Raw genomic sequence first — 24,120 nt, forward strand, 5'->3', positions numbered from 1 at the left:
TGAGCAGAGGATGTTGGGGAAAATGAAGTGAGGACGCCCTCAGGTTCCCAACAATTACTGAAATATGTAACTTCACCTGGTGGGTTTATGTTCCAGGACTTTGTTTTATGGAACACTTTTCTATCACAACCTCCACTTAGTGTAGAGGGCTGCCAGGTTTATTATATGGGTTACTCTTTCCTCCCCCAATTGCGGGTTAATAATTAACAACTTGCATACTAAATCCTATGGTTTCTTTAATGATTTAGTTGCTTTCCGATCGTAGCTTTCTTAAGAAGCGTTACCCTTTATTTAACCACTCGTTAACCCATCCGTCTCTTTCAGGTTCACTAGCTATTTTTGTTGTTGCTACACAGGAACCTTTGTTCGCTGACAATCCGGTAACCCTACTTTCTTCCCAGGGCTTACCGGCTGTTGTGCCTCTTCATTCCTCTCCGCCTTGCTGTACTTCTCTCACGTCCGCCTCCTCCAGCGCTGCAATCCCGTGGTGTTGGTTTGCGTGATGCAAGGTTTCCACAGCTTTCGCTCTCTAAGCAGTGGACCATTCGCACCTTCACTTCTCCGTTGGGTCTGCCTCTCCGACCTCTGCCACAACACTCTTGCCTTCATAGCGGTGCTCAGCAAGTTTACGGTTAACAAAGCGATTGTGTCCACAGCTTTCCTCTCTCCTGCCTCCTGTCAGCTGCGACCAGCCCATATTCAAACTTCCCAGTCTGCTTACTTATGTCCCAACACCTAGACCATGGCGTTTGCTGCCCAGTCCTTGTAATCATTATTAGTCGGTCACTCTTCTTTGTGTCCGTTGTTTTGTAACTGGTTTCTAAGTGACTTGGTGGAAGTGGATACTGAGCTCCCTGCCTCTTCCTCATCCCAGTCAGCAGTATGTTATCCATAATGGGAGTTTGGGGATTAAACACCCTAGCTTTTTACAGAGATGGTGGATAAGCGTGACAGCATGCCATTAAGACATGAGGGACTGGGGAGACATCGCTGAAACGGAAAGGAGGGCATGTGGTTTCCTCCAAGGACAGTATTGAGTTTACCAGGTTGAAGGGTAGGTTAATCTGGTGTCCAGAATATGGTGGGAAGCTATTGGTCAGGTGAAATCAAATCTAGCTGGTTTGGGGGGGAGGGGGGCAAATGGAGAGTCTGCTTTCCTAATGTTGGGAAATGCCATTTTCTTTGTCCTGGTCTCTAAATATCTCAGAGTTTGTCTCTAGAAATGTAAAATGAATGTCATCCTTTTCCTATTCTGTGACTTATCCTTCCCCTTCCTCTCCCAGTGCTCTAGCAAAAGGTGGAAAGAGATGTGGCTGAAAATGTGTCTCAGAACATTATAGATTGTAAAAACTGAATATGAACTTTCAGTATATTATTGGAGCTTGTTTTGGGGAAAGATTTTATACAGAGGTTCCTTCTTAATGGGTGATATCGTAGTGAGATTATTCTTTCCATAGTGTTCCCTTAAAAACGCTCAGAGTTTGGTAAAAAAAAAAAAGAAAAAGAAAGAAGTCCTTTAGAAGTTGATTAACAAGGCAATGTCAAATCATCCAGGGCGTTGTAACGGTAACAAAAGCAGCTACTTACTGAAAGGACAATATACAGACACTAACATACTGAGATGATGCATGTGGTTTGTAAAGGCCAGAATAAGTCTCAATACCTTACCTCCTTGAGAGCCTGGCTTGGGTATACCTGCTTTTAGCTGATCAAAATGGAGTGTTCCACATGTCTCATTTAAAGTCAGTTCTTCCTTGGCATCAAACCATCCCTCATTTACATTTTGGGTTTTAGCAGCGTCTGAAAAAACAATTACAAATGATCATTTGCCCACCACACAAATGTCCAATGCAAGATTATACTGAGCGTATATATTCCCAGTGACAAAACCATGTTTTAGGCAAGGTATGGAGCTAGGGGAACCATGGGGGACAGGGATCACACTTGCTCCATGATGTGGGCCCTGGAGGGGGTATACTGTGCAGGAACCAGGCTCCCCAGTTGACCCGTAGTCTTGACTGTTTCTCCAACTCCCTTCGCCCAAATCTCCAGTGCAGCACAGGCAAATACCCCTCTATGGCAGAGGTATTCAAACTGTGGGATGCGCCCCTCCGGGTGGGTGCAGCCGCATTCCTGAGGGAGGGGGGGTTCTGTTCATGATGCAGGAGCTGCAGCGCTTGGGTGGAAACTTCAGGACAGGGGTAGAAGATATATTTATGTTCATTTCTTTTTTTATTTATTTATGTATATGGATGCTTGTGTTATGAGTATGATGTGTGCTTGTGTGAATGAGAGTGATCGCTGTGTGAGTGTGTGTGTGTTTTGGTCCATGGAGTTGTTTTTGGTGAGTGGGGGGTGGGTTGTACAACAAAAGGCATTTTAAAAATGCCTTTGTTCAACAAAACCTCTACCCACCTGCCAAAATCGGCTCTCCCCCGGAGGCGCTGTGGAGCCCAGGGGACAATGATGGTATTTTGTTACTGGACATCCAACACAGATGTCCAGTAAAAAATGCACAAAATCACTTTAATTGTGTGCGTGTGTTAGGCGCTGTGAGGCCCAGGGGACAGGGATGATATCTTTTTACCTGGCATCTATCATAGATGTCCAGTAAAAAATGCCATGTCTGCCCCCTAGGCCCCCCCAGAGCCAATTGCAAACTGTTTGGCTTTTTACACAGGTTTTTTTAAAAGTGTGCTCTAAAATGTAACATTTAAACACATTATTTTAAAACAATTCAAAAGGGGAGAACCCCTGCGAATCCCCCTTAATTTGCTCTGGCTCCATCGCTACGCTCGGTTGCTGTGGCATGTCTGGGAGAAATAATAATGCCCCTCCACTTAAAACATTCATCAGCCGCCATTGGCCCTGGGACTGTGTTGGGAGCAGGGTGGGGCAAGCCCAGGGACTGTGGTGGGGTGGGCAGAGCCCAGGGACTGAGCTAGGAGTGCGATGAGGGAGTCCAGAGACTGTGATGGGAGCAGGTGGGGGAGACCAGGCACTATACTGGAAGAAGGGTGCGGTGACAGCGCAATTGTTCATAGCCATTTGGACTTACTGTCCATTTTGCATTTTTGGGGGCGAGAGCAGCCTGCCTACATTTTGCTCGCGGGAGGGGGGGGGGGGTAGTGGGTTAAAGGCCAAAAACCTTTGAAGCCCACTGCTCTATGGAGAACACTGCTAAGTTAGACCCAGGGAGAAACTGTTCCTGGAGCTGCAACTTCAAGTCTTTGCAAACTTTATGATGGGAAATGAGGTGCTCGTTGCAAGAAAAGACTAGAGTTCACGAGTGCTGCCTGCCAAGCCAATTGCAAAACTTCTGCAGTCCAAGACAGGCTGAGAACTTGATACCTTACTTGTTTATCAAACATAGGACTTCCAGCTGCCCGCAACTCTCCCATAGGCACTGGCGAGAAAGAATTTAAGATGGTGGTAGCTTGGAGAAACACCTGGTACATTTTTAGTTTCCGGGAATGGTGGCCAATCGGCATATATTCTTCAGCAAACCTCACATGTACCCACTAGGCTTCCCAACCCGGACTACGCAAATTAATATAAGGGGAAGAAGTTATGCCTAGATGCACAGGAATTAGGAGTAAGATGTACGAAGTCCAATTGGGAGCATAGGGGGAGGGGAGAGAGAGAGGGAGGGAGAGCAATGGGAAGCAGTGTAGTGAAGGTGGTGGAAAGAAAAGAGACCTGAAGAGAGAGGGAAGGAAACAGAGGTGTGGAAGGAATAAGTTGTGGTGGTGTGAAGGGAGCAGATTGTTGTAGAGAGGAGAGAGTGGAGGACGGGTAGAAAAAAAGTAGACAGCAGGAAGAATAAAAAGCCAATGTGATGGAGTAAGAAATAGTGGAGACAAGAGCAAGAGGAGTGGGAAAAAAAATACAGAGGTTGTTGAGAACAGAAACAAAGGGAAAAAATAGTGGAGTGGAAAGTACAAGAACAGAGGCGGTGGAAGGAAAGAGCACACGGATGAACAGGGGAAAAGGAAAGGAAGAACAAGAAAAAGAAACACTTTGGAAAATGAGGCATGGCTGGAAAGTTGAGGTGGAGGAATGAGCTGCGTGGTGGAGTAATGAGGAGGCAAGAAGGCACTGAGAATAAGGGAAGAAGGAAGGAAAGAAGGAATACAAGGAGAGAAAAGGAAAAATAAAGGGAGAGAAGAGGGGTTATAAGGAGAATCTCCAAAACTGCACCAATTAGCTGAACCAGGCAGTGTTTGCAAGCCCCAAAGTAACAGATAAAGCTTTGGAAGATTAGCCAGTTCAGCCTAGCCCTCACCACGGGAAGGCAGAAAGAAGGCTTTTACTCTCAGGGTCCAACAGCTGACAAAGAGTCAGATGCCCAACACCCACCCCAATGACCCAATCATTAGGGGTGGTGGTGCCAGATACTCTGCACATCCAGATTGACCAATGCAACATCCTTATCAGTCCAGCTAAGACCAGAAAGACTACAGATTTCCAAGGAAATTGTTCAAGGAAACCCAAACCACAAAACTGACTGTTTGAGACAGGGGGGAAAGAGGGAATGACTGAGGACCACAAGCTTCAAGGAAGCTGGCCCTTAATATAATGGTTTGGAATTGGTACTTTCATACACAGTCGCACGTGGGGGACTGGATGTCCTTAAATCAGCAGTGACTGCCTCAGTCGGACTGCATGTCCTTAATTAGCAGTGAATGCCTAAAACAATCTACTGGTCCTACATGATTCTTAGACCCTCTAGTTCGACTCTGACGATTCCCCTCTGGTCCTAGCGATGCCTGTTCTCCCATGGTCTGGAGTGGAATTTAGTGCGAGGAGACATACTCTGAATAAGCACCTCTAGGTTTGTTCATCACTGCATTGGACACCAGATCTGGCCTTGCTTTGTTTGGGTTACAAGGTGGGTTGCCAGCAGTACAGAATGGCTAGAATGCCCTAAATAAAGAAGGGATCCCAGTCGGGTGACATTAAAAGCCTCATGCAAGTCCAGGAAACCTCTAAAAAGAACCAACAATTTACAGTGACTCAGATTAACTCCCCGCAGGCCCAAGTTGCTCTAGAAGATCCACTGGCCAGGAAATTTGACCTATCGCTCATATTGGCAGAAATCAATGAAGAGAAGAAAGATAAGGCCTACACCCTAGATAAATCCGTGACAGATCTCAATAAGCATGTGAGAGCAGTAGAACGTAGACTGGGAGAGGTGGATACACTATGTGACCAAGCACATGAGCAGGCGAAATTCGTTGAAAGAATGAAGGGGATTCAGCATCAGATGGCGTTTGTTCTTGCCAAACAGGAAGATGGAGAAAACAGAATAAGTCAACATTTGTATATGAGGGATTCCAAAGAGCTGGAGGCATATGTGCTCGCCCGATGTCGACAGATCCTGGAGGAAACTGTTGTGGGGGGACTCCATGGATCGAGTTGGGCACAGTTTTGTTGGTTAGCAGGGTTGACCCTAGGTCGGGTGACCGGGGTCCCGATGGGCCTTGGGTTCAGGATGTGCCCTATAACCATTTTAGTTGCAGGTTTTAGTTACATGTTTAGGCCCGTTTGGTCTAAAGTTTATTAATTTTTTCCTTTGAGGTTTGTGATTGACAACAGTATTTGAGCAACAGAGTTTTCAGGTGTATGGTAATAAGGCGGGGGGAATCGGGATGGCATAAGATTCCTAATGGCTGACAAGGGTTTTGTGTCCCTGAACGTTCGGAGTCTTAACTCCCTCCAAAACCGTCATTCTATTCTGTGCAGGTTTTGTGCGTAAGGAGGACATCTTATGTGTTTCTACAGGAAACACACCTACTGGAACAAGATGAAGGTAGGCTGAGACATTGGGAATACCCATCACAATATTATCCTACAATTGGGGGGGAAAGAGGAAAAGAGTAGCGATTCTGCTGGGGAAATGAATATATTTTACAAGGCAATACTTTAATAGAGATCAGGGGGAGAGGCTTGATTCTCACCGGTCTACTTGAAAGCTAACTTCACATTAGTATGCCCCCAAATGAACAGCAGGACCACTATTTGTGTACCCCATTGGGAAAGCTGGTGGGACTTTGCAAGGGTCAGTTGGTGATCGGAGGGGTGGGGGTGTTTTCAATTGTGTAATGGATGTTGTTTGTGATAAAAATACGCCCACCTATTGAAACATGGCGTGTGTTTCATCAGAAGGAGAGGGAATACTCGTTCTTCTTGGCAGTCCACAGAGGGTACTCTAGAATAGACATGATCTTGGCGTCCACTACTTTGATTTTGTTGGCGACATTGGTGGTGGTGGGTCTTGGATATTTATTGGCCCATGCCCCGGTGCTTGTGAGGAAGGGAGGCGCACTAGGGTAGCATCGAGAAAGGCATGGCACTTCAATGATTTGGTTTTGAATGATGTGGCAAATAAGATGTACATGGGGAAGAACATACAGGATTACTTCCGGGAAAATGAGTGAATGTATGGATTGGAGGACAATTTGGGGTGCGTGCAAGGCGGTGGTCAAACAGCAATTTATTGCACGAACCTCAGCACTTTTGAGAGACCAGAAAGGGACTAAGATAGAGCTGTAAAAAAATGGTACATGCTGCAGAATCAGAGTATATATAGTCCACATTTCAGGAATTTGTGCGGGAGCAACAATAGAATAGACCTGCTCTCTTGAGGAATGTACATATGTAACCAGGTTTCATATGCACATGAGGGGAATTAAATGAAATGGGGGTCAGCATAATTGAGGATCTGATACAACTGACTCAGTCTTTTTCTACGGTCGACTGCTTAAGTTACTGCTAGTAATGGTTACCTTTATTTTTGTTATTGGCAGTGTTTATTTGATGATGCGAAGGGCCGGGACTCCTGAGTGTATTATGCTTAGCAAGTACTGTCAAACCTTATTGGAAATTCAATAAAAATAAATAAAATAAAAAACCAAATACATTTCCCCTAAAATATTTGCACTGTGGGACAAAGACCCCTGTCTGTGCATGGGTGTGGATTGGGTGGTCAAGGGGACTAGTAGATGCCTTCAACCACACTGTAATGATGGGCATGGAGAATGAACATGGGGGATTCTCCTGACCACCCCACTTCTTCCCTGGTCTGTTGCAAGGGATTTCCATCAAACAAAGCCATGACATTAGCTACTGTATTCCCATTGAAAGGAGGCTGCCCGAACAAGGGAAATTATATCCAAGTTTAACTAAACCTTCCAGTGTGAGCAGGGTTGGGCCAGTGGTGTAAAGCGTAGTGCTGTTGCTGCGAAAGTATAGCAAATACATGCTACAGGAATGAGAATCAAGTGACAGTGATTGAGGTGTTACAGGAACGAAGAAGGCAGAACAGTCTAAAGAAGTCTAGGTCTGCTGAGTCATGCCATGCAGCAACTCCCAAGCATACTCGGGTGTAGTGACTCACCAATCCCGCCATACCAATCTGCAGTCTAAACTTGTAATGTGACCACAGTTCAAGCGTGTTAATCAAACTTTCACAAGGGTGAGATAAACGCCTATCTTAACCTAAATCTACAGATGGGAGCAAGGTACGGCCATCAAATAATAAAGAATGCAGTCCTATTGGAGTCTTGTCAAATTAAAAAGGGCCTATACTAAATATATATATATATATATATATATATATATATTGTTCTCCCTGCCCCACGTTTTCAGCACTGGACAAGGCGGTTCACTCGAGCAAAGCACAAAGTCAGGCTTCTGCGGCACAAGGACACAGTTCTATTTTCACAAATCAGGATCTCCTGTGTTCAAGTCTCTGCTTCTTGCAAGTCTCTTGACTCAGAGGGTGTGGTGTACACAAAAAACACAAACATTCTTTTCCTTTTTACCAGGATTCAATTTGGGTATTTGCCCCCGAACCCCCTCTTCCGGGCTCAGATCGCTTTTAAACTATGTTTAGATAATTCTTTCTCGGGTGACTCACAGTTCACCCCCGATCTCTCTAAGCCTAACTCAGATCCTTTTCTTTTGGTCTATTAGACTCCCTCAGCTGGGCTGCAATTGCAATGTACTTTAAACTATCGAAGACTTTCGAATGTGCATAGGATTTAGCAAGACCCATTGCATGACCACTTCTATCTTAGTATACCTTTTTCTCACACTAAGAAACAGTTGGATACCTAACAGAGACCTTCGAATGAGCGCCCACGTGGGCCTCATTCAGACTGCTCCGAGTATGGTATACCGGGTTGCCTCCCAAAGTGCAATCACAAAGTTCAATTACTTCTTTTGGTTTCCAATTTAATGCGCGCTGCTCTCTGTAAAAGCCTCACGCACTGTACTCCTTGTAAAATGTTGTCGCTTGCAGCCTTCAAAACACAAGCTGGTTTGGTATCAGTCTCTCAGACTCACTGGCTGTGCTGTCTTTCCTGATGCCGCTTTGTTGTAGGAGGCAAGGACAGTACCTCAGCGGCAATCGCTCCTCCCCGCCTTGGTTATCGACGCAGGAGAGCCCCGGTACCTCCGACACACTGTGCACGTTTGATCAGCCTTAATTCCTGGTTTTCGGTTTCTTACGTTCCAAGGCTCACGAAAGTAACCGTCCTTAAAGGTCACAGGTTCTTCCCTCCTTGCGACTTTCTCTGGTCTCGCCGTCTTTCTCCTTGTACTAAACGGCCATATTGGAACTGCTGTTTCCAGGTGTGGTTTGCCTCGCTGTGTTTTCGTGCTCCGACTTTTATCAGTATGGGGAAGTGTTATGGAAATCAGGTGTGTGTAATCCGTAATTGCCTGACCTGGCCTGTCCATGGTGGTGGGACATGTCAGGTATACCGGCTCTGGTGTTCGTTCGTTGTCGCTCAGGGTGAACTGTCTGTGAGAAAGTGTTTGTGTCAGAAAAGGGGGGAGGGTGGTTGGATTCCTAGGTATTCTACCAGGTAGGATGGGGAAAATGTGTTATTGGGAAGGGGATACCACGTCTCACCCTCCGGTCGCAGAGGACCCCTCATCCAGGTGATCCTCTCGTACTGGTTCACCCGCAGGAACTGGATCAAAAAGCAAGGGCCGTGACCTGGCCACCTGGATGACAGATCCCTGGGGACTAGCGGGTGAGACACCTTCAGGTTAATCACAGTGTCAGGGATGTACTATATATAAACAGAGTTGTAGACTGAGTGACGGAAGTGGCTGGTGAACTGAGGTGAAGACACAGAGAAGGAAGAAGGTGACTAATGTGGAGGTACAGAGGAGACGGAAGGAGGTGACTTATGTGGAGGCACAAAGGAGAAGGAAGGAGGAGATTGAGGTAGAAAAACTGAAGTTGCAAGAGGAGGTGAGGTTAGAAAGGAAGTCAGAGAGTGAAAGAGTAAGATCAAGTGGTAGCATGAGGTGCAATAAGAGAAAAGGTGGAAGGCGAACAGAGTAGAGGAAAACACCCCAGAACCAGTAGGTGAAGGAAGCCAGATAGCTGGTAGAAGGAGCGGCAGGGAGGAGGCAGAATGAATTAAGATAAAGGAGTTTGGAAGGGAAACCATGAGGCGGTTGGTCCAAGGGAGGAAGTTGGAACGAGAAGAACAGAGGAGGTTGGTGAGTAGGAGATGATAGCTGAAAAGGAGACAGTGGAGGTGAAAAAGGAATTTGTTGGAGGAAGAACCGAGAAAGGAGGAGACAGGAAAGCCTAGGTCTGAAGAGAGAATGGAGTAAAAAAGGAGGGCAAGAAAGGAGGGCTGAAGGAAACATCAGCGGGAGGTTGGCAGAGAGACTGTGTCAGAAGTGGATAAAAGGAATGGAGGTTGAACGAGCTGGTAGAAAGAAAAAGGATGTTTGAAGGAGACATCAAGAGAGAAGTAGAGGAGCAGAGATGGTGAACCAAGAAGACAAAGAAGAGCGAGGGACACTTGAACCCTTCAGCACTTTGAGTGACTGAGAACTCATTGTCTACCCTATGGGGAGAAACTGAACTAAGATTTGTGACCTAAAGGGTTTGTATTATTACAAGCAGGGGAAGCCATCCTGATATTAGTCAACTTTGATATTACCTTTTCCTTTATTTGGCCCAGCCTTGTAATTATCCCTAATACACCTTTATTGAGCTGTAACATCTGGTGTCTGCCTCTTCTGGATTCAACTTTGTGATGAATGCACAGTTTTGACTGACCACTCCAGACCTGGACAGCTTGCAACTATACCAAAGAGAGGAGTGGGCACCAGTGTGGCATCATCGGCTGGGTCCCCTTACTTGTAATTGAGATTAGGATTGTTTTAATTGGCAATTGTCACTTCATCCTGAAACTGAGCACACTAGTTGCCCAATACAAGACAAATGGTAGAATGAACTGGAAACAAATAATTTGACAGCAGCAGATGTTCACACACAATAAGAGCAGGCCAAGCCTTTACTTAATGCGCCAAACCTCAGACCCTCGAGTTAGCGGTGTTGGTATAGTTTTGGTATGGAATTGTTTATTTATATAGCGCCTATACACAGACAAGTGTTTTAAAGCGCTCAAAGAGGGAGGGAACATGGGGGAAAAAACAACAGTCGCTCAGAGTCCTTGAAATTCTGAGACGATAATAGTCGGCAAAGGCAGAAGTGCGTGAAAAATACATTTAACAGTTTGGGAATACAGAAAATATGCCTGACGGCGATTCTGCTGTTTTAACAGTGCAATTAAGGGGTGAAGACAACGGAGTACAGACGGGCGATCTTCAGGCGCTGTGCGTATGGATCGAGCAAGTGCACAGCGGGTCACAGGGAGAGGTAGGATCAAGTGCACCCGAACGGTTGAGACTGGGGTAAGTGCAGAGAGCGCCACTCTGTTAGGGAGAATTCTCTGTTTAGGCTGAATTTCCTAACCTAGTGAGTACCCCAGCAGCTTTGCTGGATTTTGGGGGTTTATTTTTTTCTCCTGCCAAGAGTGAGACTCTTTTACCCTCACTCTTGGGCATGATTTGAGTGTGTTTCTTTGACTCTACATGTGTTTAATGGGCTATGGGGTCTTTTACTCCATAGGGCTTCATGTGTTTTTGTGTTGTGTGTTACGCAGCACCCTCCGTGCAGTGACACAGGGGTGTCATAGTGACCCCCCAGTATAGACTCCATACCCTGGGACTGACTACTGTCTCCCAGGGCATGTAAAGTCACCATTGACTTTACTAGTCTTAAATTCTGAACAGAACCAGTACAAACCATCATATTGTGGACCTACTGGCTAGGGCAATTCGATTGCCCCGGGGTCTCTTAGTCGAGGGGGCACGTCTCCGTCCCCCCTGATCGAGTTTTGGCTGGTGGCAGTGGATACTACTTTTTATATTCAACCATGAATATTTCTCTATGGGATTTTCCCATTGTTCGAGGCTACCATCTTTATTTAATTACGATAGCCTCGAACATACCACCGGTTTATTTATTTAATATTAATTCTCCGGTTGGTATTTTTTGCCAAAACTCGGTTCTAAAATGGCGTTTGTGTTCTCTTCTGTGACTCCAACCCAAGTCGAGCCCTTTGTTCCAATTTTTGGCAGGCTTCTCCACAGAAGCCCTCCAAAGTGGTGCCACTCTGTCTGGGGTACTTAGGAGGGGTGGTGGGGGATTTAGGCATCCTGGACTGAGTTGCCTAGGCAACTCAAGTCGCACTCGGTCCTGATTGGCCAAGTGGTGAGCCGGCCGGCACACCACTTAGCATGTTTGAGTGACAGCTAGGCTGAGTGAATGGGGGTTTGCTGCATAAAAGCAGGGCTTTGGGGACTGGAACTTCAGAAGTCGCCACAGAACCTAAGAATCCGACGAGGGAGAAGCTGAGCCGACCTGCCACGACGACACCACCGGTGGAGCCCTGCTGGACCGTCTCACCACTTTTCCCAACGACAGAGGAGATCTCCCGCCGGAGAGTCTTCTTGCTTTGACTGGTGGGGATAACCAGTTTCACCGTCTTTTCGCCTTCCTGACGCATCTCGTGGCCGCCTTGCCTGTGCCAAGCACCCCGGCAACCGGAATACCACGTTTTACCACGACCGTGAAATAAAGGATAATACCTTTAACCGGAAAACTCCGCGGCTGGTTTCTTCCCTGGCAGTACAACGACCTTCATCTTTCCTCCAAGTCGAGATCTTCTCTTCCCCTGAACGACAACGACGAGACTTGCACCCGCTGTCAGGAACAACTGCCACCGCTGAAGGATCCTTCCCACTTATGGTACCGTGTCCCGCCTGGCTTCCCTTGCCACCGACTGTACGGGGTAGATTTAGCCCCCGGCTTTCGAACCTGGGTTAGCCTGGAACACCCTGGCTAAACTTTTCTGAGCATCTCTAAACTCTTTTCGAACTCTCTGCAAGACTTTCTAAGCCTAGTGTAACTGTGTGATCTTGGGCGCATTTGTGCTCTGCTCTCTCTAAGAGTGGGCCCAGCCTATGGACTTTGGCTCACCAGTGACTTTTGCTCTTCTGCCTTGCCAATAGTGTTCCTAAATCTGTACCTTTCCATATTCTGTCTTTTTCCCTCCCTTCTTCATAAACTTATTGGAGTGCCATCTATAGTTAAGCGCTCACCTCTGTAAGGAAATAAGTGGTGTTAACTAAGACTTGTCTGCTAAGGAATAAGGGTTGTATATATTATAATAGTAACTGTGTTTAGAGTGTTTTACAATAAGAGTGCTGGAGTGTTTCAAACAGTGTGTTTTTAAATAAATAATTATATACTTTGATACCAAAGCTCTGGTCAGTGTTTGCTTGTATTATTGTGTCTGAGTGCCTATTGTGTATACTTTGGATACTGCCTAACTCTTCTTGAGGGAAGTCTGACTGCTCAGCCACAGCTACCAGGTAAATCTGGGTGGTACAGACTGCTACCAAGTGGGTTTACTGCTAACACCTGTAGTCCTAAATCTTTTGCAGTGTTCCCAAAGGGAACTGCACAGGTTACTGCCTAACACACTCTCTTGGGTTAATTTCTGAAGTGCATTTAGTGTGGGTGGGGTATAGGCCCCTGATACAAGTGCGAAAGAGGACTGGCAGGGGTGCCGGGGACCAGTGAGACTCAGGTACACCAGGCAGCCAGTCAGCATGCTGTAAGGAAGATGAGAAGAGAACTGAGAACTAGGTTAGCAGGCTAGAGGGAGAGAGAAGGAAGAGGAGAAGAGGAAGGTCTCGAGTTTCTGGAATTTAAGGAGATCCGGCTCAAGACGAAGGGCGGCAGGAAGGCTATTCCAGAGGGAGGAACCTGCTGAGGATAAGGATCTCCCTCCAAATCTCTGCTTGGAGAACCGGCTCACTCACAGAAGTTTGGAGGTTGATGAGCGGAGGGCTTGTGAGAGACAGTATTTAGGTAGGCAGCGTTGCAGGTAGGTCGGTCCCAGGCCCCAGAAAGACTTGTGGACAATGAAAGGGTCTTGAATTTGATCCTTGCAGCCAGGAGGGAGCCAGTGAAGGGATTTCAGTGCTGGAGAGATGTGGTCCCTGGGCTTGAGGCCAAGGATAAGTCTTGCGGTTCTGTTCTGAGTGAGTTGCAGAGGGTGCAGATCTTTTGAAGTCCCTGGGGATCTCACACCATCAGTGCAAGGAAGATGGGTTATATTACCTTCACCGATGGGTTTTTAAACTATCAATATGTAATAAGGAGACAGACATTAGGCATGAACAAGGAGAAAGCAGGGGGGGAAGCAGCAAACTGCAACACGATTGCAAAGTTACCAGGGAGCTGTGTAGTTGGGGAGTTGAAAGAACATAATGGGAAAGGTAGGGGAGACACCTGGCTAAGAGAGTGCAGGAATTCATAAGGAAAAAGGACCTCATAGAACCAGACCTGTGGTTTATAATCGGAGAAGAGAAGGTAGGAGATTAAAGGATAGGGCACAGGAATGAGCCTCATAGGACGCCAAGACCCAGAGTCAAAGGTGCCTTTGTATGCAAGAGGAAGAAAAGAATCGGAGGAAGAAAAGATGGAAGTGGAACAGGAGCTACAGAAGTAAACCTATTGGGAACACTCCACTTGAGGTGGGTGGTGAAAGAAAACGAGCCTAGAGCAAGAAAGGGAACGTACAATTGTTGCAAATTCAAACGCCATGTTATCAATACCATGGAATTGGTAACTCTTGGAGGATGAGGAGGAAAGTACACCTTCAGAGAGAAAGGAGCAAAATACTGTTGATAGGTTAAAAGCCCAGTCACATGCGTGAAAGCAGATACAGACAGAGAAAAAGAGAAAACGTAAAAGAGAAAAGGGAGTGAGAGTCATCAAAACATGGATGGTATACTACCAGAGACTCTGTTAAGGAACATTACGAGGAACAAATTGAAGGAATAAAAGTGTGGTGTGGCGATACTGCTAAAAGAGCAAACTACCAGAGCAATGTGTTACAGATCTCTTGCATGCTGGGATCCCTCGAGTTTATATACATCCTCTTTCTCCAACTTAAGTGAGTGCCAACTTTGATCTATAAACCACTTCTGTTTAGGGTAATTAAATCTGAAATTGACTCTGAGGATCATTATGTTATTGTTTCTGGGTTAGCGACGAATACAAAACAAATATTAGTTAACATCTACGCCTCCAGTATAGACTATGCTCAATTCTTCTCCCTGGCTGACAAATGTTTAAAAATGATGGATACTTTAAGGAAGTCATGGTAATAAAACAGTACGACAGACGCAAGTTATCACAGTTCAAGGGTTTGAAAAACGCCTATCTAATCCTAAATCTAAAGATGGGAGCAAGATACGACCATCAAATAATAATAACAGTGTTAGTCGGGTCTGTCAAAATAAAAGGGCCTATACTAATAAACATATTGCCAATCCTTACTTCTAAATACAAATAGTATGGGAAACAATGTTATGCAAAAGAAAAGTGTTCAAGAAATGATATGTCAGGATATGGAAGCCGTTGGATTCCCTTCCCCACGTTTTCAGCATGGCACAAGGCGGCACACTCGAGCTTACCACACTCTGGCTTCTCTAGCATGAGGATGCAGTTCAAAACCTCAACACCAGGTGCTTCTGTGCCAAAGTCTCTCTGCCATTCAAAGTCTCTTATTTCAGAGGACTTGATGGAACACGACAAACATTTAAAGTTCTTTTCTTGTTAGGATTTCACATATACAACTTCTCGGGTGATTGACTGTTCACCCCGGGTCCCTCTCCACTAGTCTCAGACCAAATGTATCTACTTTTCCAAACGTTCTCTATCAAAATCGAAGGCTTTCGACTGTGCGCAGCATTTTGCGTCACCCATCGCAGGATCACATCGATTCACAAGTATTCGTTCTCTTTTCGATATAACCTTTATCTCACTTTCACGTTTGCCACTTCTCAGCTGGATATCTTGCAGGGACCTTCGATTGATCACTCACGCGGTGCGGGACCACTGTAAAATTTATTGTATCTTGCTGTTAAAGTTCAGTCACTCATCAGCAGTTCAACTTTACTTGTGTCTCTTATCACACGTGTTTTAACAATGTTCGTTCCAGCGCTCGCCATACAATGTTGCTGCTTGCAACCTTGGCTTCAACACAGACTTGTCTTGTATCGGTCTCCTCAACTCAGGGGCCGTGTTGATTTCACTGACATTGCTTTGTTCTTGGAGCCAAGGATGGTACCATGGTGGCTGGTGATTCTCCCCACCTTGATTATTGACGCGGGAGGGCCCTGGGTATCTCCGACACAAAATGCAGGATTCTTCAGCCTGGTTTCCTGATCTTAGACTTTCTATTTTCTAGGTTTCACGAAAGTAATGGCTCCTTGTTAAAAAGGTCAAGGGAACTTCCCCTCCTTGCGATCCCTTTATGATTTGCCGTATTTCTTCTCTCGTTCAGCTGCCGTCTCGGCCTCCCGTGCTCCACTTTTTATCCGTTTGGGGAAGCTTAATGGAAGTCAGGTATGTGTGATGGTCAGTAATTGCCTGACCTCGCCTGACCATTGTATTGGGGCAAGTCAGGTATAATAATGCTCATGTGTTAGTCTGTTTTCTCTAATAGCGGGCTGTCCGTGTGAAAGTGTTTGCGTTGTAAAAGGGGAAGGAGTAGAGTTCCTAAATATCCTGCCAGGTAGGATGGGGTAAAGGTGTTTCAGGGAAGGGGATACCACATCTCACCATCTGGTGTCCCAATCCGCAAAGACCCCTCACCCAGGTGATCCTCCTGCACTGGTCCAGCTGCAGCTCCAGGAACTGGATCCAAAAGCGATGGGCGTGTCCTGGCCACCTGGATGACAGATCCCCGGGGACTAGTGAATGAGACACCTTCTGGTTTCTCACAATACCCAAATTGTTTGTGTGGGTGACTAATACAATTCTGCACATATAAAAGGATGGATCGGGCAGCAAACTCACATGAACTGTTCAAGAAGTACATAAATGTGGGGTATGACTAATTGTAGGACATCAAACTTTTTGTTTTTATCCTCATCGGTCCATAATATGTACTCAAGCATCAATTTAATACTAAAAACTAGATTTATGCAGCACACAAGTATAAGCTGTGCACTTATACCTAGGACCTCGTCCAATCATTATCAGCTATAATGGTCTTTTCAATAAGATGATTTAATAACTGCTTTCCACCTTGGCGTTTTAAATTACCTGCTCTCCTAGATGTGGTCTTTTACTGGGAGTTAAGTTGTACAATTTATTTTTTCTAATTTGGGGTCGGCTTTCCAGATGGCTACGATATGGGAGGCCTTTAATGTCTCCACCAGAAGGATTTGTCGTGTGCTTGAGGGCAGGATCTTAAACACCATTAAATGGGAACCGTGGAACTCGGTGGCCAACACAACACTAGTACTTGAGCTTAAGCAGACAAACGCGTCCCTGCTGAACCCTTTGAAAACTAAATTAGACCAGTTTAGAGTAGTAGGACACAGAACGATCAAATGTCTTTCTACACCAGTCCAGGAATGAAAATACGGAGAAGGGGAGTACCTGGCCTGTACCCTCATATTGTTGGTTAGAAGACAGACGAGCACCAGTGAAGTCAAGGCCTTGCCTGAAACCTCAGCCACTCTACACATGTCCCGTGAAGGCATTTTGGAGGTGCTATAACAATACTATGCTAAGCTCTACATGAATTAAAACACAAAATCCTCTGCTGAGATGTCTCGGAATTTAGCAGATTAGCATGCTTGAAAACTAGATTGAGAGCATAAAGAGTTGATTGTCTAATTACCAACTCAGAAATCCTTGATGCAATTAATACACTTCCAACATCAAAAGCCTTTTGAAGCAACTGCATGAGCGACAAATTCTATAAAGAATTGGCACTAATACTAGCCCCTCAACCCTTGAAAGAGAAGACACATTGCACACTGGTTATTTATCTTACTCACTGAACAAAGCACTCATCACAGAAGAACACGTTACTTACCAACTGGTAACATTCTTTCGACTGGATGTTCCTCCAACGTATTCAACATCTTTGACAGACTCCCAAAGCAGTACCAGAAAATGGAGGATGTGCGCAACTGAATAACGATGTAAGCCACTTTTTGAGACTGTGCAGTTAGTGAGATACCATCTCAGAAGATTTTGGAAGGCAATTAACCCTTCCCAACCACCGCAATTCTTTACAAATCAGTGTAAAAGGAGCATTTTACAACTCTTTTTCCGAAAATATAGACTAAATAAAAATTATTTTATATGCGATTATAAGGAGAGCTCATCAACCGGTCCAAGAATTCAAGAGATGCCATAGTACCCAACAAAGGTACTCTTGCACAGAGAGAAAAAAGTGTATGCACAAAAAAAAGCATTGCATGCTCAGGATAAACAATAGGTTTAGTCGTGGCTATTCATTTGTAAGCACTGTATTGTCTGCTCAGAGACAATACAGAAAGCACTTAATGCCAATGGGAAACAACTCATGTTTATGACCAAAAAAGAAGTATAGCTAATCACTGATTTGGTTATCAAAAATTCAGACATTATGCAAATTGAATAATTGTAACTGAAGGAAATTTGTCACAAAACATGCCAATAAGAGTTGATGTGCCACTTTAATGGAGTAATTCAAGGGCTAGGAGAAAATTCCTCTCGTAATTTGTGTAAGGATGATAATTGCATCAGAATAACTGCATCACAGAATATGATCAGAATCCCTGGGACTCTGCTCACTATCCACATTATGTTGGTCTGTGAGTTGTGACAACATTTACTCAAAACCAGCCTTACATCTAGGAGGCATATACACCATCGATTTTACTCCCTAAAAACAGGGCAATGTGCCCAACAAAAACGGGAAGCCATGAACATATAGCAATCTACCGCTTCTTCTACCCACAAAGTTCCACTGATATCTTTTTGAATCAGTGACCAGCAGAGCAGTGGCATAGGTAGAAACTCAAATAATATTACTGCCCCATCTCAAGAGTAACTTTAATGGGAAAGAACATATTTTAATAAGCAGGAAAAGCCAACACTTTCTTACTCCCTGAAAAATCTTTTGATTCCAAGTATGGATTAAAATAGTATACGTACCCTGCTTGTAACTCTGACATAGGAAGTGAAATCACAGGGCACATAATACAGCTTATAGTTTTGCCCACCCTTACTCACCACAGCCGAGACAAAAATCAACAAGAGCCTTACTGAGGTTTCTACTGGTGCCCTGTTGAAGGTGCAGTTTCCTATTCTTTAGCAAAAAAAACATTTCCTTCACTGTACTGTATTGCCAAAACATCTGATTTAGTTTTTCAAAGTTGCTGATTTGTTCTTCCCCACAAAGGAGTGTTCTCTTGTTCCCTTCCACCCATTCCCTGTACTAACCTCAAATATTAGTTTACAGGGCTCTGTAAATAGTGAGGGATTGTAGCAGTAAAACACTAACTGGGATATTTGCATACCTACAATACTTTGCAAGAAAATCCAATTTAAAGCCTCATAATGATATTATGTGGAGAAAATGTCATACGTCTACATGTGCACAATTACTATGAAATACATACAACATTGTCTGCAACACACCCCAACTTTCAATTGTTGGGTAGGATTATACAAGTGCTCAGTGTAACCATTTTTGTATAGCAGCGAGTTAACATATCATTTGTTAAGGTCTATGCTCCAATGAACTCTGTACATTTTGAAAGGTTGCAGATTGTGTGAAAAACATTCTAGTTATCTCAATATTGTTGCCCAAATTTTATATACGAACAATGACAGGCAGAGTCCATACCAGTTATACCTTGCAGGCCAAGTAAATGATATTTCAATGTTGCTCTCCTCTTAAAGGGTAATGTATGCAATGCTAAAGTTGGAAATGTGGAGCAGGACATTTGCCTACTCAAAATCCTTACAGAGCAAATTAATATTTGAGTTTTATACAAGGGGGGCTTTTCAAAGTGCTTGTGTGACATATGTACAAAGAATAGGAAGCATGGTATGGGGTTACACATCCTAGTAGACTGCTTACTTACATTCAGTATCCAATATTTGAGCTGAAACTTCGGTTACATAGTGTGGGTAATGCTTTTGCTAAGGCACCATGAGTAACAGAAATTCTTGTGCTTGACCGTCATTCATATTATAACAAACATGAAACAAGACTAGTAAATAAGTCTGGTAACCTTTTGCAGAGCTAAGGTAGGCAGAGTCCATTTTTTCTGGTAATATCTGAATGTGGCCTTGGGCGGAGTTCGAGACATGTGGTAGAATCAAGTATAGGAGTCATGGGTGGGGAGGGAAGATAATTTGGTTAGTGTGTGCAGGCATTTCTTAGTTATATGTTCTGTTCATACAGCCACTTTTTCATATTAGTTTTTAACCTCTTGTGGGTGTATTCTGTTTTTAGGTTTTAAAGGTCAAACTTGTATAGTAGGGCAATCTTAATAGGTCAGAACAGAATATCAAGAAAAGTTCGTATAATTTATCTTCTTTTTAAGAGAAAGCAAATATAAGTTAGTTGCTGCGGCTTGTCCCTTAATACATCTTTACGAATAGGTGGGAATTGACTTTGTGCTCTGCTAAAATTCTTCTGATCAGGACCCGGAAGTAAGCTGGGCAAGCGCACATGCGCACAGCTTAAAGGGAACATTGGTTGGGAGGCGAGCACTTTCCCTAGAACATGTCCAACACAGCCCCGGTGTACTGGAGCTGTTGAGACCGTGTCAGATGCGACTTCTTGAAATTGAGGGAGAAGCCCAGCTTGTGGAGGGAGCGGTAGATGAGGCTGAGATGATCCAGAGCTTGCTCAGGAGAACGTGCGCGGATCAGCCAGTCGTCCATGTAGGGGTAGACATGAATCCCCCCCCCCCTCGCCTGAGATACGCTGCCACCACCACCATAAGCTTGGTGAAGACCCTCGGGCAGAGGTCAATCTGAATGGCAGGACCCGAAACTGAAAATGCAAGTTGCCAGCCACAAACCTCAGGTACTTTCTGTGCTTTGCATGAATCTGCACATGAAGTAAGCATCCTATAGGTCCAGAGAAACTAATCAATCTTGAAGTCGAAGGGCCTGAAGGACCTGAGAAAGAGTGACCATCTTGAACTTGTCCTTCCTGAGGAACTTGTTCAACCAACGCAAGTCCAAGATGGGTCTCAGTTCCCCGTCTTTCTTTGGAATCAAAAAATATGGGGAATACCATCCCTTGTCCCTCTCCGCTACCTGCACTAGTTCTATAGCGCCTTTCTCCAGCAGGGTCAAGATTTCCTGCACAAGGAGCGGATCCTGAACCTTCAAAGAGAGACTCCCCGGTGGATTGTCGTGAAGGACGCTTTAGGAAGGGAAGGCAGCAGCCGAGGACTATCGTATCCAGAACGCACGCATCCGAAGTAATAGCTCGCCATTCTTCAAGATGCTGAGACAGTCTGCCCCCAACCGACGAACAATGGAACATGGCCTCAGTTGTTTTGGAGCGGCTGTTGCAGCGCCTGAAGGCAAAGAGGCAGCTGCTTGAGCGGCTTTGGCACCTCTATTTCCCCGACCACCACAGGTATCTTTTCGTTGATTGGTGGCTCCTCTCATCCTACCAAAAGAGGAGTAGTAACAAAAGGAACCCCCCCTCCACTATTGTCCCATAGGACGAAAAGGCAGAGGTTGAGGCACTGCTGCGCTCAAAGATTTAGCAGCAGCTTTGGAGGTCTGCAACCTCTCAAGGCTCTCGTCAGTCTTGCTGCCAAACAAAAAAGTCTCATCAAAGGGCATGTTCAGAAGACGGGGCTGTGCATCCGGAGCAAAACCCGACTTCCGCAACCACGCAAACCTGCGTATAAGGGTGCTCGCAGCCATGGACCAGCTAACACTGTCGGCCGTGTCCAACCCAGACTGAAGGGATTCACACATGGCATCCTTGCCATCCTGCACGAGAGTAAGGAACCCATCCCTTTCTTCCCCCTCGGGAATATGATCAGCCGCTAGAGAGACACAATTCCACAGAGTGTAAAAATCTTGCCAAGGCACAGGTGGAGTTAGCTGACTTCAGCGCCATACTCCCCGCAGAAAACACCTTGCGTGCCCAACTATCGAAGCTCTTGTCATCCCTATCTGGAGGGATGTTAGGGTACGCCGCCTGCCTCAAGGTGGCCGTAGCCACCTGAACCACCAAACTCTCAGGAGTGGGGTGAGTGGCTAGGTAGCCGGGGTCGCTGCTGGAAGGATGGTATTTTTTAGTTAACGACTTGTTAACCGCCGGAAGAGACTCTGGGGTCTGCCAAGTAGCCGCCACCCTTTTTTGCAAAGTCAAATGGAAAGGCAACACTGGGTCAGTGGACGTACCTTGATCCAAAATATCAGTCAAGTCATCCTGAACAAATGCATCTGGGGGACTAGACCAACCAAGATACCCAGTAACCCTAGCCATCAGTCTCCTATAAGAGGAGACAGCATGAGCCCCCAGGCTCAGGCCTGCCAAACTCCACCTCAGGAAATGTGTCTAAGCGTGTCATGTAATGATTGACGTAACTCCTCCAACTGACTGTCCCCGGAAAAGACAGGAGCCACATCCGCCTCAACAGGGTCAAACTCCAAATCTGACCTCTCCTCATCCTCATAGATATCATCCAGAGGAAGAAAACTCCTGCCTAGGGATAGAAGCGGGCCTGGAGTCCCCAACAGGCTTCACTGACTTGGATTTAGCCTTCCTTGGAGGATCCTCAGTGCCAGGGACCTCCATTGGGAAATTCCGGCCAAATGGCCCCAAAGGCGTCGAGGGCGCTGACAGCTTCGGTGTCGACAATGGCGTCGATGGCACCGAGGGCTGGAGTGAAGACAAAGTAACAACCTCCGTATCCGACGGACACGGTGCCGACGGAATCAACGTGGACCTCGAGCCCTTACAAGACTTCTGCGGTTTCGCTGGGTATGAAAACCGAGACCTGGACCTAGCACGTCTCTGGCGATCAACCTGAACCTTGTCCGAACAGGACATCGACGGTTCCCGATGTTTATCGCGCCGAGGACCCAGGCCCGAAGGTTCACGAGCATCCGACTGAGACCATTCCCTGCCGGCTTCTTCCGAAGGCATGGACGGAACTGTGCCCTGGGATTGAAAAATCGCCAGCATTTGCTCCATGAAGGCCCCCCATTCTTCGGGAGTCAAGGATTTCATGGGACAAGCCACTTTCCTTGCAGCGCCATCATCCGACAAGGACGGGGAAGGCGACCGGTGACGCCGCTTCCGGGAGTGCGGAGACGAGGACGAGTGGCGGGACCCACTCCGGGATCGAGATCCCCGGGACTCCTTCCGACGAGGAAAGTCACCCCTCGAATCGTCAGTGGGCATCCCTTTTGCAACTTTTCGGGACTTACTGGGTTTAGTACCCAAACCTACCTGTAACTTCCCCTTACGCTCCTGCAAGGCCTTAGCAGTCAGAGACTGGCTTTTCGAACAGTCGTCGGTGTCATGACTCTCGCCCAGACACCACAAACAAATGCGGTGCGGGTCCGTAATCGGCATCTTAGACTTACAGTCCCGGCAAGTCTTAAAGCTAGACCACAGAGTCGGAGGGGTAGATGAAGAAGACATATTCACGAAGAATACACAAGGCGTGCCAAGTGCTCGAAGCAAACAAGTTTGTGGAAAAAAGTGAACTGAGGTTACTGGCGCGGTACGTCTTATTTATAACATCCAGTGACGTTGCCCTCGACGGAGACCTTTGAGGGACGTCGACACGCAACGCCATCGACGCAGGACGCCATCTGCAATTTCCAAAGTAGCACAGCTGTGGACATAACATGTCAAAGATGTGGAATACGTTGGAGGACACAATCCATTCGAAATACATTTTAAAAGCGAATAAAGACCAAGAGACCTGTGCCTCCTCTAGATCACTATTTTAAAACGTAGACACAAATTTATTTGCAAAAATCCTAGTTGCCAGTCTTCTAAAATATGCAGCCCCTAGGATTCACCAGCCCAATCCGGGTTTCTCCCCGATAGGTTTACGGCTTTTAACTTACATATATTATTTGTGGTACTGCTTCAGATCGACCCCTAAAACAAAGGCTGCCGCAGCATTTTTAGACGCTGTGAAAGGATTTGATTCTGTATCATAGAAATTCTTTTTTGTGGTGCTGGAGAAAACTGGCCCGTCGGGAAACTTCAGAAATTGTACATGCTTGTTATATACATACCATCAAGAAAGTTTTGTGCTATGTGTCAGAGAAGGCAAAAACATTACTCCAAGCCTCAGAGACAGTTCAAGGGTTTGTATAAAGTCTTCAAGGGGACCAATGGCCATACCCCTCTCCCTCTCATCTTAAAGCACAGCTCCACCCTAACCCAGCTGTCCCTGCCCCCAGGTTAGCAGATACTGCCTGGCCCCTGCCGTCTAAATTCGGTCTGTACTAAATATGAGGACATAAAGGCAGAATTGCCTTCTCCAACTATACTCCCCCAGGTACTTCCAAAAGCTATATCTACTCGAACCGTTGGGTAGTGTTCTACCAATTTGTGCCTTAAAGACACCCTGCTCGATAATTTCTTCTCCCCCTCTCTTGACATCCCGCTACACTCCATCTCCACCTGCATCTATTCGCTCCTCCTACTCTTCTGTCGTTCTGATGGCACTTGTTCCTTCTAGGCCTCACTTCCCCCTCTCCTTCACTGATACTCGTTCCTCCTGTAAGGAACGCATGGTATCAAAGACAGGCATAAGTGACCACAGTTCAAGGGCGTTTATTGAACTTTCAAATGGGTGTGATAAACGCCCATCTAAACCTAAATCTAAGATGGGAGCAAGCTACGACCATCAAATAATACAGAA

The 24,120-nt window shown here is 45.8% G+C and overlaps 1 protein-coding gene across 1 annotated transcript in view; it reads right to left on the reverse strand.

Annotated features, from left to right (window-relative positions):
* RBM44 (RNA binding motif protein 44) overlaps positions 1 to 24,120 on the reverse strand; it is a 1,098,830-nt gene that overhangs the window by 487,547 nt on the left and 587,163 nt on the right. The window contains exon 9 of the mRNA XM_069615953.1: positions 1,669 to 1,800. Coding sequence (XP_069472054.1) covers positions 1,669 to 1,800 — 132 coding nt within the window. The remainder of the gene's footprint in view (positions 1 to 1,668; positions 1,801 to 24,120) is intronic.

The sequence above is a fragment of the Ambystoma mexicanum genome, chromosome 9 (assembly GCF_040938575.1).
Source record: "Ambystoma mexicanum isolate Mex_15411 chromosome 9, UKY_AmexF1_1, whole genome shotgun sequence".
NCBI classification, from domain to species: domain Eukaryota; kingdom Metazoa; phylum Chordata; class Amphibia; order Caudata; family Ambystomatidae; genus Ambystoma; species Ambystoma mexicanum.